The sequence below is a fragment of the Hermetia illucens genome, chromosome 2 (assembly GCF_905115235.1).
Source record: "Hermetia illucens chromosome 2, iHerIll2.2.curated.20191125, whole genome shotgun sequence".
Taxonomy (NCBI): domain Eukaryota; kingdom Metazoa; phylum Arthropoda; class Insecta; order Diptera; family Stratiomyidae; genus Hermetia; species Hermetia illucens.
The window spans coordinates 187,381,461-187,401,430 of record NC_051850.1 but is presented as its reverse complement, the minus strand read 5'-3'; the positions used below and the strand labels follow the sequence as shown (position 1 = coordinate 187,401,430).

The window sequence follows — 19,970 nt, the reverse complement described above, 5'->3', positions numbered from 1 at the left end:
ATCGGAACACAATGGCGAATGTGCGCAACACTGCACGAGCCATTCATGTTGGACACTTTTTGAATTTAAATCGTCCCAAAACAATGCTATACAAAAAGGTTCGTGCACACGAACTATGAGGATAATTGCTAAATTATGCAAATTCTGCAAACCAAAATCAGCTCCATGGGAAAAAAAGGAATTGATTTCAAACGTAAGAGCCTCGTAAATGACGAATGATGGACGTGAATGATTCAAGAACATCTGCGTCAATCTACTGGGGATTTGTATCGAGCAAAGCGAAAAAGGATCGAAAATCATTAACTGCTGCCGTGCGAAACTAGCATAGTTTATCGATTTAGTTTAGAGATTTTCAATGATTGGTAGATGAAGTAATGTTACTTCATACTTGAAGAATGCTAGCCTACATATGTGGCCTTCGCAGCGGCACAAAATGTTGGGCGACATTTTTATCAGTTGAACTCTTGCGCGCCTCATTGAAACATTTTCAACACCATCGAACCATATAAACTCAAGGATAAAGGTCTCTACTTGAAAGCTTGAGGTGCAGAAGGCAAAGTGGATAGAAACCAGCACCTACAGCGGAAGTAGAAAAAGAGTTGCTCATGAGACTGACGGAAAGATGGCAGCATCCGCTCTCAATTTCACTTTTCCCCCAAAGGCTTAGTTCTGTTTAATTCGCACTAAATCATGTATCCGAAGTTTGAATCACTTAACGCAGAAATAAAGCCAAACTACATCATTTTCCATTTATTTATAATTCGGAATTCGTACAGACATTTTCATGGCGTTATGGATTTGGAATAACAATTACTGCGTACGATTATGCAACAGAGACTACATGAAATATTATGCAATAACTGGGGCACTGTGCACGCTCTTAGCGACATACAAATCTCTTTATCTTTCCGCACGCTTCAATTTTTTGCCGAGTGTAATGCATATGTAGTTCAAGTTGTTTCTCAAGAAAAGTGGAATGGTTCATGCACCATTGAGTTTATGAAAAGTTGTCATAAAAATCAGTGGATGCCAGGAAAATTGAAGTGCTATTGTTGGTTTGAAAGATAGTTCTGTCAAGGCAGGTTATCAATGTAAAGGGCACAACCTCAATTATCCGAAGCCAAATTTGAAGAGATGTGAATACTCATTGAAAAAGCAAAATATTATCAACTTCAAACAAAAGTGTGCACTCTTAACCATTTATGTGGAAACCTGCTTTCTCTTATAGTGCAGACTAAAGTGCAAAGGTGCGAAAAGGCTCCGAATCAAAATACCAAACGTATACACCGAATGAATGAAACCGAGCAGCCCCAACAATTGCTCCATCCATAACAAGTTCAGCATGAAACATTATCAAACTTATGGTATTTACCTTAACTACCCCACCCTTTAACTCCCTCGACAATTACCTACCTTGCCGTGGTGAGAGGGCTCAGTAAGGACGATCCTCCGGGAAGCCAGAGGTGACACTTAAAGTTGAGCGGTAATCAAAACCCCAAACCAAGCTGTGACTACCGTTCCGAGGGCTGAATGGTGACAAGGGTTACGAAGTGGCCGTGAACGGTAAACTCTGGGTACCAGGCAACCCCCAGTTTCAACTAGTCTTGTCTCGGCAAAAAGAGTCCCTGCCGAGATCGACTTATTTCCCCGGTAAAACCAAGATCATGGAGGCCAACCATAAAGAAGCTAAGAACTTAAGAACTTAAAAACAAAAGAATTCAACAGGACTTTGATAATGTCGATCCAACCCTGAGCGAAGGGGCGCGATGGAGCGAAGGGGCGCGATGGAGAGCCTGAGTCTAGACTCAGATTTGCCACTTATTGAAGTGAGAACCAAGCCCTTAAGGGACGAGCCAAAGCAATCCCCTTCTGTCAGGTTTCCTGACCCCGAGCTCCAAGCGGCCACCCCTGCTTAGGCAAAAGTCTTACCTACCTACCGGTAAGCACCTGTCTTCGGGTAGCAAACAACCTTCAGGCAAAATAATTATTATTCCGCCGAAGCCGGTCCCAAGCCCGGTTGTAAAAGGAGGAGGAATGGATAGCTTCAGTCTGAATGGCTGTGCGGTGGCGCACCGCAGCGTCTCAGGGGGTAGGTGAGGAAAGTGCAGGAACTTTGCAGTCTTGCAGATTACTCACTAAGAAAGCTATCCCAACACCTGGCAGCTAGGGATAAAATGCACCACCAAAAATGAGAAGAAGAAGAAATTTGAGGTCCGGTACGGATAATCGACGGGAGTCGTCTGACTTGGTGACTGGATCGGGCTCTCGTAATGGACAGCACGGCGTCGAAACCGCTAGTCGTGGGGCGGTTCGACGTCTAGGCGCCACGACGACCAGGAGCACAGCTCCGCCTGCTGCATCTGTTTCGCCACAATCTGTGGCGACCACTTCAGCAGGTTCGCGTAGGCAGCGGATGAAATGGATTGAAGAAATGAACCTCTTCATCATCCGCTCTTACTACGAAATAACGGCGGGATACAACATCTTACCGCCCCTTGTTGCACCAGAGATTCGTCGAGCGTTTCCCGCAATTCAATTCGCGCACGTGACTGTGTAGCGAGTCGCAGACCAGTACCGCTTTATTACTCGCAGCGACACAATCCCGGCCACCATCAGGGAACGTGTTCGACTTGAGGTCATCGGGGAAACTGGTGACCGAAAGTCGATGGGGGCACGCCGCACTGCAGGCAACAGTTTCAATATTCACCGAAGCACTGTTCTCCCCCGTCCACCTGAGGTTTCCGCTGAGGTTCGGGACGAATTCCAAAGAGCATGTATAGAATTCTCGGATATAGATCCTTTGCATAGACCAGGTATTCCCAGGCTCTATGCATCTCCAGCAACTCGAATTCTATCTCAAATCAATGATGAGATTGCATCTCGGCTGTGTGCTGATATGTTGCTGCTGCAACTACAATCACTTGTGTATAGTGGTGCAGTTGCGGCTATCAGATTGCACGGTCAAAAGATTCGCTTTCATGTTATTGGTTTGAGTGACCAAAGAGATCCACCATGGAAAATTCATCTGGAACGTCGGCGGCACTCACTAAGGCAGGGCATTGCTAGACTAATTCAGATCAGCACTGGCAATGCCAGCAGACGGGTGAGAAATAAAGTGCAGAGGGTTTACCGGAACTATGCCATCCCCAGTGAGACACCCGTAGTTGAAATTCTGGACACACTAAAACAGAAACTTTCTGTCATATGCAGTCGGTTACGACGGCATGGCGAAAGTCATTCCAGACGTGTCCAGAATGCAACATACGCGAGCAACCAACGGAGTTTTTTCAGATCTCTCAACGAATCCCAACAGAGCGTCCAGACAATACAGTTCTCGGTGACGAAAGCGAAAGAGTATTGGGGTGGACTTTGGGGGTTACCCGCCCAGCATGCTGAGTGGATCACCGCCGAAGGCACCCGCCATGCCAATACGCCTGGCATGAATTTTGCGGATGTTACCGAAGAGGAAGTTCGACGAGCCACAAACAGCTCGAAGAACTGGAGGGGCCCAGGTCTGGATCGGGTGTAGAATTTCTGGTATTAGAAATTTACCAGCATACACAGTCGGTTGTCACGCAGTATAAATGAGGTCATGAGTCGGCCGGAGGAATTTCCACCCTTCCTCACTGGGGAGATTACCTACCTTATTCCTAAGAAGGACACGGTGCAGGACCCCCGCAGACACAAGACCGATCACTTGCTTACCAACCCTCTACAAATTCATCACGTCAATTATTAGTGGAAGGATCAATCCGCACCTCGAGACCAACAACATTCTGTCCGAGGAGCAGAAGGGCTGCCGAGTTGGGTCAAGGGGTTGCAAAGAGCAACTCATTATCAACTCAGTAGTTGTAGAACAAGCAACTAGAGGCCAAAGAAACCTCTTTAGTTGCTATATCGATTATGCCAAGGCTTTTGATAGCGTTCCGCATACCTGGCTAATCGATATCCTACATCTGTATCGCATTGATCCGAAACTAATAAAGTTTTTGGCGACAGTCATGGAAGTCATACCACCTTATCAGTCCGTACATCTGAGGGTGCTAATACCTCAGAGCCCATCCGTATACGGAGAGGCATCTTCCAGGGGGATTCGTTAAGTCCCCTTTGGTTTTGTATGGCACTGAACTCCCTTTCATGGCTACTAAATGATGCTAGAGGGCATGGTTTTGTAATAAAGTATGGCCTACGTGCTAAGTGCGAATTGACACACTTGATGTACTTAGATAACATCAAGCTGTATGCTGGTACTGACAACCATCCTAGAATTCTGTTGCGAAGAATAGACATGTTCAGCCGTGATATTCGGATGGAATTTGGATTAGACAAGTGTCGAATCCAAGCCACCCGCAAAGGTCATTACGAGCCGCATGCCGGACATAGCATTGGTGACCTCCACATCGAAGCTATGACCGAAACAGACTTCTACAAGTACCTAGGAATTCTGCAAGGAACCCATGCTCGAGTTGGTGATCTGAAGGATGCTCTGCTGTCCGAATTCCTGCGACGTGTAAAGCTGGTGCTGAAATCGCATCTCTCGGGGAAGAATAAAATAAGCGCGTTGAATGTATTCGCTATCCCTTCACTGGCTTATGTATTCGGAATATTGCCGTGGACGAAGACCGATCTGGAAAACGTCCAGCGGTGGATACGGACAACTATGTCCAAATTCCGAATGCATCATCCAAAGTCTGCCGTGGAGCGGATGAACCTGCCTCGTGACATCGGAGGTAGAGGCGTGGTTGACGTGGCGGCACAACATCATCGCCAAGTCGACTCGCTGCGCGCTTATTTGTACAGCAAAGAGCAGGCGAATCCCTTGCATGCGGCTGTCTGTAAGGCAGACTGTGGGCTGACTCCACTTAACTTGAAGGATCGATCTTTCAATCCTGTGTCCTGAGTGGGGTGAAGTCGGACCAAAAGCGGATCGATGAATGGAAGTCGAAGGCAATGCACGGTAAACACGTGAATTGTCTTTGGCAGCCATTTGTCGATTTGCATTTGTCGAACAGATGGCTGTGTGCTGGGGAGTTCTTTGCTGAGACGGAGGGGTTCATGTGTGCCATTCAGGATGGCGTGGTCGCCACCCGAGCTTATAAAAAGCTCATCATGAAAGAACGGGTGGAGAACGACCAGTGCAGAATGTGTGGTTCGGCGTTAGAGACGTTGAACTATCTCATTTCTACGCTACGCTCCAAACTAGGGATCCATGGACTAAAAAACGTGGGAGTAAGTTGCTCCTCATTTAGTCCGTGGATGTGGACTTAGGATCCCGCAGATCCTAAACAACAACCCAGCATTAGTCCTGAAACAAGCCGGAAAACCGGAAGCTGAACGGAAAGTACTAATCGAAACCTTTCATTTGATCCCCACATGACTATATTTGGTGAAAAAAAAATACACCCCCCTTACCCCCCCTCTTAAGTTCGACGTAAGAGAATGCAATTCACTGTATGCGTGAACGTTCACAGTTCCCACCTTTCCACCAAATTTGGTGTCAATCGCTATAACCGTCTCCGAGAAAAATGCGTGTGACGGACAATCAGACAGACATAACAAGCTGCGCCCAATTGTAGGAGAAGCAGAAGGGAATAGGTTTTTCGCCGCCGATCAATGGTGGATGCTATCAACGCAGTAGTCAATCTGGCAGCGGAAGCAATTGCACGTGAAGAATGCTTTCCACTCATCGTAATGGCAGCATATAATAAGATCCTTATACCAGCTGAATGTTCCCTCGTATATTCAGGTAATCATCAGGAATTATTTCGGGATTAGAAAGCTCCTCTACGACACCGACTTAAGCCCAATTGAATATTTGATAAACGACGGAGTCCCTCAAGGATCAGTGCTGAGCCCACTACTCTGGAACGTGATATACGACCATGTACTGCGCATGAAACTTCTGCGACAAGCTGCCATTATCGGCTATACAGACGACATCGCAATTGTTGCAGTGAACAAACACTAGAGGATGTTATCTGGGCATGTGAGATATCGGTTAGGCGGATCAAGGATTTGTTTGGTATCATATGGATTAGAGTTTGCGGAACACAAAACTGAGGCTGTACTGATAAGCAGGCGTAAACTGAATGAAGTTCTACGGTTTCGTGTAGGACACCATGTGATAAGAGTCCAAGCCTTTTATCAAATACCTCGGTTACGCGGGCGAGAAAGCAGCAAAATTGTAGCTACGTTGACTGGCATGGTGCCCAATATTGGAGGGCCCAAACCACCGAGGAGGCTGTTCTTCCACTTTACTATATGCAGCACCCGTTTGGACAAAATCCTTTAACAGAAAGCGATGAGAAAACGGCAAACCATTTGCTTGAAGTGCACTTCCCAGGCAGCATCCAAAATCTCATCTCGGCAGACACATATAACCCTCAAACGCAAGATTGGATTCTGGCATGCAAAGTAGTTTCACGGGAGCGAGTGAAATGAGCATTTAACTCGTTTCATAGATATAAGTCTGCAGGTACAGATAGCATTATTCCTGCTCTAATAATACAGAGAAAGGATGCCTTGGTTGCCCACAGGGGTGGGGTTCTCCTTCCTCTGTTATGATTCTTGGTAATGAACACCTTGCTATGGCTCCTGAAGGGCACAAAGGTCTTCGTACAAGCATTTGAGGACGATCTAGTCGTAATAATTATCGGCAAGTTTGCCTGAATGCAACACTGCATGTAATCCACAATTGTTGCCTGCATAATGGATTCACGGTGAACGCTAGGAAGACTGAACTAATTATGTTCACTAGAAGCGTCAGATGGGGCAACTACACACTGCCTACCTTAACAGGGGCGGAAATCCCGCTGATAAAAACAGTAATATATTTAGGAGTACATCTCGACTCCAAGTTAACGTGGAAGCACCATATCCAAGATACCAAAAATCCTGCAGATTGCTCTGGTACTGTAGGACTGCGATAGGTAAGATCTGGGGCTTCCACCAAAATGGATTCATTGGATGTATACATCCATAATAAATCCCATTTTGATGTATGCATGTATCGTCTGGTGACCGAGACTGAACCTTGCTAACAACAGCAAGCTGTTAAATTCAAATTCAATTACTGGACCATGGCACTCGAAGCTATTCTAAATTTAAACTCCCGATCCATTTGGAGATAAAACGGAAAGCAGCTAACAACACATATAGGCTTGATACTATTGCGCGTGGAGAGGCGGCCAATCATATGGTCATGCGTCCATCTGGAAATTTCTTGGCAAACGTCAGATGGTTTTGATGGCCGCCGAACATATGGTTTCCAGATTCGTTATCGAAAAGACATATTCTTCCGTAATCATCAAAAGAGACGAATGGTCGATAAATGGCCACGAATCTTATGGGATTACAGACTTAATAATCTTCACCGACGGGTCAGTCATGGAAAACGGATCGATCGCAAGGGTGTGTTCGGAAATCCGATTATGGAATTGGTTCGACCTCTCGGAAGAATGACGATCATATTTCAGGCGGAGATATATGCCATTTTATTGGCAGCAGAGGAATGTTTGCGGCAAAAATGCAGGGGTCACATCATTCGAATCTGTTCTGACAGTCGGATGGCATTATCGGCACTAAATAGCAACGACATATCAAGGCAGCTGATGTTGAGTTGTCATCAGGTGCTGCTGGAACTTGCCCAACTGAACAAAATATTCCTGATATGGGTGCCAGGGCACTCAAACGTCGCTGGTAATGAGGAAGCTGACAGACTGGCTCGCCAAGGTTCTGAATCCACAATGGTGGAGCCAGAACCAGCTTTTGCCATCCGGTCATCCACTGTCAAGTCTACTCTGAAGGGGGGAAATGGCAAGGATTCACACAGCCGAATGGAGAAATTTGAACTTTCACCGGTAGGCGAAAATCTTTGTGAAGGAACCCAAGGCCGCTAGAGCGGCATTTTTGTTGTCACTTAAGAAGTGGGATATGAAAGCCCTAGTAGGGCTTTTAACGGAACACTGCCACTTAAACTACCCCATAGAAAAAATCGGAGTGGTGGTCCCGGCCAAATGTAGCCAATGCGGGGGCATGTGGGCATCAAGAGCGTGAAGGCAGCAGCATAATCAAGCACTGGTCTCACAGTGATCCTAAATAGTTTTAAGGCTCTCTCAGGTTGTAATCCCCATGAGAAACCTGTGGCAAAATTTACTACCATCGAAGGAGATTTCGTAATTGTTTTGTCCAGAAATGTTATCTCCGTTATCTGTTTTAGAGGGGATTGATGTATCAAAATTTTTGCATGGTTTCCCATAATTTCTCCTAAAATCAATAATGCTAGACTTATCTCTGTTCATTGGGAGTCTCAGGGTGTTACATTTGTTCACAAAAAAAGGTCAACCTATTTTTGTAGCAGCGTATCCACCTGATCATCTCCTGTCCCCATAGCAAGAATGATGAAGTCATCTGCGTATTGGTGGGTGTCAGTTAAGTCATTGAGTATGGAGTGAAGCGAGGTTGTGTAGAGATTGAAAAGTACCCGGACTAAGACACTTCCTTGGGGTAGGCCACTGCTTACCGAGCACGACCACTCATCCAGCTTCAGTTCTGTATATTCCTATAAGCGCAGGGTCCAAGAGTATATGTCAAATGGCATGCGTTATAATAATGTTAGGTTTAAGGGTCAAGGTTTAAGATTTAGTGTTTCTGCAATCAATATTTCATGTTCAACCTCAAAATTGACTTTTCTAAAAGTTCTTCTCTGCGTCATATCCATCACGTTTCAATCTGGACACTAAACAGTATCCTGTTACTGTTGGAAACTGGAGTAAAGTGAACGTCATAGGTTTCTTGCAGGGACTAACTATGTTCTGCACGTTATTTTGCAAAATCCTTACCATCGGGGTTTTCCATGACTAGCACGTCCTAGAGTTGTTCAACTTTTCTGTCATAAGTCTGATGTACTGTATCTCGTATGAAATTCCTAGGTGCTCGTGGCTCTCATACAGTTTGTTAAATACCAGCATAATTTTATGCATTAGTTTTTGATACTCAGGTACTATATAGTAGGCAGGATGTTCAAACACTAAACCCTTGTTTGTATTAGTAGTTATTGGCTCCATCTGGGGAAAAGTGTTGTTAGTTGTAACGGAGCCCCTTTTCTTTACAGCCGTACTGTACTTTCCTTGGCCTCTGAGGATATTGTTCATGTTGTATTGAAAATTTAACTTTAACTTCTCCTATCTAGTGATTGTGTGTTTACTGCCCTAGATAAACTTCCCCGGCATCCTTCCCCTCTCCGTTGATATATTCACCATCGCACTAGCTTGTTTAGTTCGCCTGGTGTGTCGTGTTGAGTAGACGTGTGTTGATGGTGCTCGTCACGAAAATGGAGAAACGAAATCTAGAGCAACGCGTCGCGATAAAATTTTGCGCCAGATTGGGCGAAACAGCTTCGGAAACGTACGCTAAAATTGTAAAAGTGCATGGTGGTAGTGCTCTTAGTCGTTCCCAGGTGTTTCGATGGCATAAAGAGTTCAAGGAGAGGCGTGAAAGCGTAGAAGACGAAGCGCGGAGTGGGAGACCAGTCGAGGTGCGGACTGACGCGAATGCGCAGCGTGTGCGCGCCCTAATCCGTGAAGATCGGCGTTCAGCAGTTCGAATGTTGGTCTCGGAACTGGGTATGAACCGTGAAACAGTCAGACAAATTTTAACAAGTGATTTCGGGATGAAAATGTTGTGCGCGAAGATGGTTCCAAAGAACCTTTCTGAGGAGCAAAAGCAGCATCGAATGACCGTCACAGAAGACTGTTAGGAACAAGTGGAAAACGATCCCACGCTGCTTGATCGAGTTATTACAAGCAATGAGAGCTGGTTTTTCCAATACGACCCGGAAACCAAATACCAAAGTTCACAATGATTGTCTCCGCACGCCCCTCACCCGAAAAAAGCTCGAAGGTAAAAACGATGATTATTACATTTTTTGATAGCCGTGGAATCGTCCACAAAGAATTTGTTCCACCGGGACAAGCCGTAAATCAAATCTACTATCGCCTCGTAACTGGATCCTTCGTCACGACAACGCACCGTGCCACACCGCCCTCAGCGTGTCCCAGTATTTAGCCTCTAAAGGGATCGCCGTGTTGCAACAGCACCCTTATTCGCCCGATATGTCACCCTGTAACTTTTTTTGTTCCCTAGAACAATGAACAAAGGAACCCATTTTGAGTCAATTACGGACATCCAAGCGGCCGTGAAGAGAGTACTCGCGGACATTCCAGTCGAAGCGTTCCAGAAATGTTACGAAGAGTGGAAAACGCGCGGGAATCGCTCTATACTTGCCCAAGGGGACTACTTTGAAGGGGATGGCAGAATTGTAGAATAATTTTTAAATATACGGTTTTTATGGAATCAGTCTCATTACTTAATTGTCTAACCTCGTACGTTCCCCTGGATCAGACTTCCTTGAGAAAAAACGAATTTCTCCCAGTTTGAGTTGATCCATTATTGGAGGACTGCATCAATAATGCGAAGCCGGATGCTTTGCAGAACATGGCCAAAAGTATATCACGAATCCTTCAAACTGCTTCAATTTGGTTAGTTGCAAGTATGACTGCCCGGCTTCGACCCTGGTTTGCAAAGGACATTTGAGACCAGATGTCCCCAGAAACTGACCTTTTAATAATAATAATCGTTGGCGCAACAATCCATATTGGATCAGGGCCTTAAAGTGTGTTAGAGCACTTCATTCAAAACCGAAACGGTACACTACAGTATACTGTAGGAGGCAATGTGGTCAGCATTGCGCTCGCTGACCTTTTTACTGATCAAATATGTGTTTGCTTAGAAACACCAGCAATCCATATTGTTTCGACCCTTGGACAAATTTCTTAAGCGGTTGGAGCGCGGTATGGCAAACCGACTAAGGGCGTGGTTTTCTAAGGACCATGTGCAAAAGCTAATCTCAGTTTGATCATGGTATATATGGCAAAAAGAAAAAAACGCAAAACCTTTGATAATTGAGCTTGGGGTTTTCGAATGTAACGTGACTAGAGTGACAGACGTTAATGCGTTCTTTGAGACTGACAAGTAAGTGAAAAAAGGAAATGACAACTCATCTTCATTATGTGTTCCAATGGGGGGTGAGTCCCTTTCATTTATCATCATCATCAGCAAAACTACGTTTCTTTCAGATATTTTGCTTTGAAACTTAATTAGTTTTTTGAGCTTCTTCAAAACTTTTTAAAATCTGATAAGTGCCCTTTCGAATTCCGTGATTCAATTATTTTCTCATTACATATTAAGGACCAGCTGGTTCAGTTCAATTCGAAAATTTTGATTGCAGTAACAGCCGTGGCATATGTGGTGTTTAGTACGAAAGACACATGTTCCAAAAAGGTCTTTTTTCAGGAAACGCGAAAAACTGATTCCCAACATATGTGACTGCTGATTCTAAAGCTGAATTTTAAGGTCACCTTAGGAACTAGACCCCTCATATGTTCCATTCACTGCGTTAGAAAAGTGTAACGTAAGTAAATGGCCCCAACACATCTAGTCACTTCTTAATTAGTCTAGGCTTCATATCATACATCCTCTAAATTACAAGAAACTTTTCCCAGAAATGAAGCGTGGGAATAACGACGAGTAATCCAATCCCCCAACTATGTGCTGCTTTAAAATTAAAGTAATTCCATTCGCCCGAAATCCCTCATTAACAAGTCCTTGAGCAACTACCCTCGCAAGCAGCAAATAACACAACAAATGTACTCAATTCGTCGAACGTAATTTCTAAAAACCCACGTGTACCCAACCCGCTGGGATTTCATGTCAAAACAAATTCTTCGAGTTAGGTATGTATCACAAAAGTGATACAAAAAGGCCTAAATATATAACTTACCTCAAAATCTGGTCCGGGGAACGATGAGTTCTGTAATTTCTCCAGCTCTTCTTTATATTTTCTGAAAAAAATCAAAAACATGTAACCATTATTATCCGCACACTTTGCGATCCTACAACCTTAAGGCATTTATTAAACTCGATAACACACCTGTTCAGTTCGTCAGCCTTTTTCCTCTTCTCGATTTCCTTATCGAGTTTCTTCCGCCAACAGTCGTCCCGTTGCGTTATAATATCCAAACAATGTTGCAACGTAGTAAGGACACCAGCAGTTGTCGCACGGAATGTTATTGATTCGCCCTAACAAATAAAATAAAATCCAGGAAATTATCATAAAATTCATACGCACTGACATCAAGTGATTTGTTGTCAGATATTGGATTGACGGAAGGCAAAGGGAAGGCTTAGTTGATGTTTCAGCAAATGAAGTAATTTGGAAATGTTCTAATCACTTACTTTGAAGTCTATAGGCTTCAACCCGTCGCCTAGATCGAAGGGTTTACCTTCGTCCTTATGGAGCTCGGCACATGCATCGAAATATCTGAAAACAGAAACGATTTAATAAGCTAATTTCAAGAACTACTGAAAATACTATACCTTTGCAAAGTTTCTATTTGTCCATATAAAATATCTTTGAATGTTTCTATTTCATTTACTTTTTCTCTTAAGCTACGGTTGGCTCGTTTCAAACTGCTTCCGCTTGCTGTGGATAAATTATTCGATTGCAATGAAACCGAGCTTCCGTGACGTTTAAGTGATGCAGTCTCCGTGTTCGTACCATCCGCCTAAAGTATTCACAAAACGTTAGAGTTTTTGCCCAGAAATATTATAGTAAAAACAAAGATACAAACCTTATACGACTGTAACACTTCAATCCAATTCTGTTTGTCCTCGGGGCTTTCAGCTCTCAAATACCATACGCAATTGTTCACAGCCACATCGAAACGGCATTCATCGAATTCATGACTCTGCAACAGAAATTCGATATGATTTCATTTTACTTTTTTCAGTCATAGGGTCATGGGAATTTCACGACATAATTATCGCAATGGGAAACACTACGTGATAAGCTTGTCCTACGGTTATTGATTTTTGAATTGGAGGTAGAGGAATGAATAGAAGTTAGATGGATCACTAATTAAAAATATATTCCTGAATTGTCCCCTACTAAAGCAAACCTAACGATTTCCACATTATATACATATAATCATATGCACCTGACTCTGATACATTAAATTAACTCTCCAAACATCATCAATTATTATTTAAAAGAATGCACTCCTTTTGTTTTCCTGCAGCCTCTGTCCCGTTCACAAGCGGGGTCAGTTCGTTGTGAAATATTTCGCCATTTGGTTCTATCAAAAGCCTGTGGCGCGGCAGGATTCGCGAACGCAGCGCCACGTCGCCTAACAATTTACGACCCTCTCAGCAGGCGCAACTAACTCATCGATACTGGTGCGGAGGTTTCGGTTCTTCCCGTACCCCAGCATCATCGACTATTTCCACAACCGCTCAAACTGGGGCCAGCAAATTCCTCCCGCATAAACACATACGGATATAGGCAAGTGGACATAAGTCTTGGCTTGCGTAGGACGTTTTCGTGGCGTTTCATCCTGGCGGATGTCAACTTCCCCATACTAGGCGCAGACTTCCTGTGTCCCTATGGATTACTGGTAGACTTGCAAAACAAGTCTCATAGATTGCACGACCAACCTTAATTCGTCGGGACAAATGGTATCTCACCCAGGCAATAATCTTTCCGTTCTTTTAGAAGACATTACCGACTCTCGTGTTCGGGCACTTCTCCAAAAGTTCAGCCAGATTACTACCGAGTGTAGTCTCTCCAAACCAGTGAAGCACAATGTGCAGCACCACATTATCACTACTGGTTCCCCGATCTTCTCGAAGGTGCGTTCCCTACCATCCCAGAAACTGGCTATTGCACGGAAAGAGTTTGAACAACTCGTTCAACAGGATATCTGCAGGCCCTCAAACAGCTGTTGGTCTTCCCCACTGCATATGGTCCCTAAGCCAAACGGCGAATGGCGCCCATGTGGGGATTACAGAAGGCTAAATGCACAGACTGTTCCTGACCGATATCCAATTCCACTCATCCACGACTTTGCGCATCACCTCGCGAATTGCCGCATCTTTTCGACCTTGGACTTAACCAAGGCTTATCACCAAATCCCAGTAGCTCCTGAAGACATTCCAAAGACGGCAATATGTACACCCTTTGGACTCTTCGAGTTCACCCGAATGACTTTCGGATTGTGCAATGCAGCGCAAACCTTTCAAAGGTTCATTCACTCAGTCCTGCGAAACCTCCACTTCTGTTTCGTATTATATATTTGGATGATGTTTTCGTCGCTTCTTCCACTGAGTCTGAGCACTTAGCCCATCTCGAGTGCATTTTTCAACGTCTCCTTGAGGCCAGTTTAGTCCTAAACGTTGAGAAATGCAAATTTCTTCAAAAACAGGTGAGATTCCTCTGCCACTTCATTTCCCCTGAAGGAATACAGCCCGACCCAGACAAGGTGCAAGCGATAACAAGTTTCCCGCGTCCAAAGACAGTGAAGGAGTTGAGGAGGTTCTTGGACATGCTAAACTTCTACCGTCGTTTCCTGCCCAAGGCCGCCCATCACCAGTCCATTTTGAACGCGTACTTGTCTGGCCCCAAAACTAGGGACACACGAGAGATTGTGTAGTCTGAAGAGGCTATTCGCGCGTTTGACAAATCCCATCAACAACTGGCCGACGCTACACTCTTGGTATTCCCTCTGCAAGATGCACCCCTAGCCGTTTTTGTTGATGCCGCTGACATCGCAGTAGGTACCGCCCTTCACCAAAAGGTAGATCAAGTTTGGCAGCCGTTGAACTTCTTCTCGAAGCAGTTGAATTCCGCTCAACGGAACTACATTACCTACGATCGCGAACTGCTCGCCGCGTACTTGAGCATCAAATACTTCCGTTTCTCACTAGAAAGCAGGCCGTTCACAGTGTTCACGGACCATAAGCCTCTCACGTATGCTTTCAAACAGAAGCCCGACAAAGCGTCCCCTCGTCAGCTTCGACACCTGAGCTTTATAAGCCAGTTTACGTCAAACATCCAGCACGTGTCCGGCAAGGACAACATAGTTGCTGACGCTTTGTCTCGTGTCTCCGAGGTTAACATCCCCGCCTCACTCGATTTCTTGGCTATTGCCAAGGCGCAGGAGGATGACGCAGCACTTCAGAGCCTCAAATCCAACCCCAAATACAAATTTCGGGAGTTGCCTATCTTCGGCTCAAACCTCTCTCTGTGCTGCGAAGACTCGGAAAAGGGACCTCGGCCATACATTCCGGCCACCTTTCGCAAGGAAGTGTTCCATGCAGTTCATGACTTAGCGCATCCAGGCATCAGGACAACAAATCGGTTAGTCACCGAGAAATACTTCTGGCCCTCTATGAATAAGGACGTCAATTCCTGGGCCAGAGAGTGCATCGCATGTCAGAAGTGTAAAGTCTCCAGGCATGTAAGGAAAGAAGTAGGCTCATTCCCCCGCACTACCAAGCGGTTCCACACAATACACCTCGACATAGTAGGGCCTTTGCGAGACTCGCACGGTTATAGGTATTGTCTCACAATCATCGACAGGTTTACGCGGTGGCCTGAGGCAATACCTCTGAAAGACATTGCGGCGCAATCTTGTGCCGAAGCCCTCTGTCGAGAGTGGATACCTCGCTTTGACGTCCCTGCAGTGGTCATCACTGACCAGGGAATGCAATTTGAGTCCACCCTTTTCTCGGAGTTAGGCAAACTCCCAGCGGACTACTGCATACCACCCGCAATCCAATGGGATGCTAGAACGTTGGCAGCGGACGCTGAAAGCCGCCATTATGGCACGCGACGATCCGCCCTGGACCCAAGTCTTGCCTCTTGTCCTACTCGGCCTACGTACAACCCGCCGAGAGGAATTTGCTGCCAGCCCCGCGGAGCTAGTATACGGGGAGAACCCGAGACTTCCAAGTGATCCGGTCTCCGACAAGAGATCGGGTCTCACAGAATCGGGGTTGGTGCGTCTGCTGAGAGACAATCTCTGACGCATCAGAGCCACTCCTCCCACCCAACACTCGTCCGCACCTGTTTGTGCGCCCAAGGAACTGGACACGTGTACGCACGTCCTGGTCAGGACGGATGCCGTCCGGAAGCCGCTGCAGCCTCCTTACGTAGGCCCGTACCGCGTTCTCGAACGGGGAGAACATTTCTTCCAGCTCGAGATCGGTGGACACAAAAAGGCGGTCTCCCTGTCCAGGCTGAAGCCCGTGTGCTTGAAGGACTGATGGAGAGTGTTCCGGATTCGGTCGCTGAAACACCTCGGTTTCATCTGGGGGCGGAGTGATGTGGCGCGGCAGGATTCGCGGCATTCGAAATTTATTTTATTGCGAATACCAGCGGACAGATGACGTCATCGGCGCTCTCCACTCAGTTTAGACCTCGCTACAAGAATGAAGAACAGAGTAAGTGACGAGAAACGTCAGATGAAAAAATAATAATAATAAGTAAAAAAGACAGTTGGCTGTCATTGTGAGAAGAACGAGTTTTGTGCAGAAAGAAAATAGTTACGGACGGAAATCAGTATAATTTCTAATATTTCGGAGTTATAATAGCAATACTTTTTTGAAATTGTGTATTGAACTTTGTTAAATACGAGAACTTTGTTAAATACGAAAAACATGTCAGAAACCTATTTCGAATTATAAAAAAATACAAGCTCCTAAAAACCTAATCTGGATGCAAACATGAGGCTTTTAAATCCAAGTGTCTCAAGCCACGATTATTTCGGCCAGCCTTTTGGTCGCTTACCATCGACTTCGATCAATCTTGGCAATTGAATTCTCGAAGGCGCCTCTCTTGCAATGTTTCCACGATCGGTGCAACCCCATATCGATCGCGGATATCCCGACTACGGATGTGATCAAAACGTGTCACGACACTATTTCAACGCAACATATTCGTCTCCATTACCCCCAAAACGCCCTTCATTATTCTTTATAGTCGGACAACACTCAGAACCATAGAGGACGACAGGGCGGACGACATTGCGCCAAATTCGTTGATGTGTCGATTACAAAGGGCACCAGTTGTGAAACGCCACTTCATCCAGCTTGCGTTAATGCGTGAAGCAACCTCATAACGCAATTCTCCATTGGCTGATAGCATTGACCCGAGATATTTAAATCGCTCTGTTCTGGACAGGTCGCTGCCGCTGCCGAGTGATTGTGCCTGTCCCATGGGGATGGATCGTCAAAAATTCAATTTTATTCAAATTCAAACTAAGATCGTGTTGCATGAGGCGATCATTCTGTTTTTGGACAAGTTACTCGACATAATTTTTGCTATTAGACGCTAGGAAAACATCATCTGCATAAAGCAGTGTATAAATCACTCTCATTCAACATTAGTTAGTTAATTAAAATTTATTGGTTTGATTAGTATTTATTAAATTAACACAAAACATTATCAAATTTCATTCTTAATGACAGTTTTCTTTTCACCTCTATTTTTCTCCGTTGGAGGCAACAAAATTATTATAATATTATACCGCCATTCAGACGGATGAGTTTCCAGCTGTGGTGAGTCTCGCTAATCTGGTGTGGAGCTCGGGCGAATCTCTTCTAAGCGGCTCCACACTACAGTGCCTCCACACAACCCAACCCCCAGTTGACATTGGATTTCAGCAATAAAACCCGACTCCTAGCCCGCCAATTTTAGGGACGCAAATTAAATCTCGCGCACCGTGCACCTTTCTTCTCCGAGATCTCAATCCAACGGAGCAAGCGCAAAAGCCCAGTAGTGGAATAACCTGGTATCGAACACATGGCAGCATTCCAGCATCCCATTGGACTACGGGTGGTACGCAGTCGTCCAATGGCGTGTGAAGCCTAGGAGTTATCCTGACTCCGAGAACAGGGTAGACTCGAACCGTATTCCCTGGTCAGTAATAACTTCGGCTGAAACTCCAGAGCGTGGGATCCATTCCCAACAAAGGGCCTCGGCGCACGATTGTGCGGAAATGTCGGCCAGCGGTATTGCTTTAGGCCACCGCATTAACCTATCGATGATTGTGAGGCAATACTTGAAGTCATGACAATCTCGCAAGGGGCCAATAATGTCGATGTGGATCGTGTGAAAACGCTTTGTAGTCCGAGGGAATGAGCCTACTTCTTTTTGTACGTGCTTGGTGACTTTGCACTTCTGGCACGTGATGCACTGTCTGGCCCTGGAGTAACATCCTTATATTTGCTTGTGACCAGCTGATTCTTTGTCCGAATGACTGGATGCGCAAGATCTTGTACTGCATGGAATACTCCCTTCCGAAAAGCGGCTGGAATATATGACCTAGGTCCCTTTTCAGAGGTTTCGCAGAGTATTTCGGAGATTGAGCCGAAGAGGGGAACTCTCGAAATTTATATTTGAAGTTGTCCCTGAGGCTCTGAAGCACCGCGTCATCCTTCGGCGATTGTCAAAAAATCAACCGTGGCAGAGATTTTAACAGGGGACACATATTGGATATCCGAAATAAATTAGCTTATGAAGTTTAGGTGCTGGAGTTGGTGAGGGGACGCTTTCTCGGGCTTCTACTTAAAAAGGAAGGAAAGAGGCTTGTGCTCCGTGAACACTGTGAACGGGCTCCCTTCTAGGGAGTATCGGAAGTATCCCATTGCCATGTACGAGGCTAATAGCTCACGATCGTAGATGCTGCAGTTCTATTGAACTATATTCAATTTCTTGGAAAAGAAGCTCAACGGCTGCCAGATTTTGTTCACCTTTTGATGAAGGGCAGCACTTACCGCGATGTCGGAGGCATATCCACTTTTTAACGTTAAGTCAAAGACTCAGATGTTGAAAAATGCATTCCAACATGAAACAAAATTTAAGGTTTCGCAGGACAGAGCGGGTGAACCTCTGAAGTTTGCGCCGCATTGCACACGGAACATGTCTTCGTAAGACACGGGACTGACAAAGATACGATGCAAATGCCGTACAATGATCCTTTCCCGAACATCCACTGCTTAGAAAAGAGTTTTCTCACCAACATTAAGCAAGCAGGCAAATATCTCTATCGATTGTTTGAAGCCGGCCTAAATATTTGGGGAGAGGCCAGATGATGAACGACCTCACCAAGAGCAGCAGCCAGCCTTGCAAGACGACGAACAGCCGACAGCACATCCGAGAAGATCTGCGACGCGTGTCCAATTTGCTAATCACTATCGAGCCAGTTTCGCTTGGTGATCTTCACCCTAAATTTGAATCATCATCACTGGCGGGGAGTACTGTAGCGGCAAGCGCCATCTGTTGGCACAACACGATTCCGCGCTACACTTCAAATTTTCATGACGCTCCCTCCTCCAGCGGTCCTTGCACCACCATCGGGCAACCCTCGACACGTCCTTCGAGTGGGCTGTGGCCCACGGTTCTTTCCTGTTTGTTGGACGAACAGCGAACGACCATCGCGAACGACCTTCACGGGCAAATCCGAGGGAGTCGGCTACAGAGAATCGCCCTGAATATCGACGCCCTGGTGCTTATATGTTAATGGGGAAACGGATCTGAACGCCAAAATAGTACAATAATATTAACTTCATTTGAATGTATATCGATATGGGGGCTATTTTAAGGCCTGGACACCATCTAGAGGCAACTTCATGATTTTCTGTTCAGATTTTTCGGTTGGGTAGATTCTGAGAATGGGTCCGTTAAAAAAATGATCATTTTCCAGCCCCAGCTGTTAAACAAGTCGGGAACCCGGAAGCTAGACGCTTCAGATATGAAAGGTTTTGTGTATTTTTTTTATAAAGAGATTTGAGTGTGCATTATGTCCCATTAGCATGTAGCAAGTGATATTGACATTCATAGTCTTGAATTTGCAGAGAAGCGACAGCTTTGACCTAGTATAACTTTGTTAGTAATAGTGCGATTTTCACCAAATTTGGCAGGATCATGCTTTATGCTGTAGCCTATATTGTGATTCTAGGGTGAACTTAAGGGGGGTTTTCGTGTCAATTACTAAAAAATTCCAGTTATGTACTATTATCAACTTTATTTGAACAGGTATGGAAAGTATTTCGGAGCCTAGGCACCATATAGA

The 19,970-nt window shown here is 45.3% G+C and overlaps 1 protein-coding gene across 1 annotated transcript in view; it reads right to left on the bottom strand.

Moving 5' to 3' along the window:
• Positions 1 to 19,970, bottom strand: part of LOC119648179 (ceramide transfer protein) — a 98,203-nt gene that overhangs the window by 62,062 nt on the left and 16,171 nt on the right. Inside the window, exons 2-6 of the mRNA XM_038049759.1 lie at positions 12,690 to 12,806; positions 12,436 to 12,623; positions 12,295 to 12,379; positions 11,990 to 12,138; positions 11,840 to 11,900 (exon numbers count right to left, since the gene is read on the bottom strand). Coding sequence (XP_037905687.1) covers positions 11,840 to 11,900; positions 11,990 to 12,138; positions 12,295 to 12,379; positions 12,436 to 12,623; positions 12,690 to 12,806 — 600 coding nt within the window. The remainder of the gene's footprint in view (positions 1 to 11,839; positions 11,901 to 11,989; positions 12,139 to 12,294; positions 12,380 to 12,435; positions 12,624 to 12,689; positions 12,807 to 19,970) is intronic.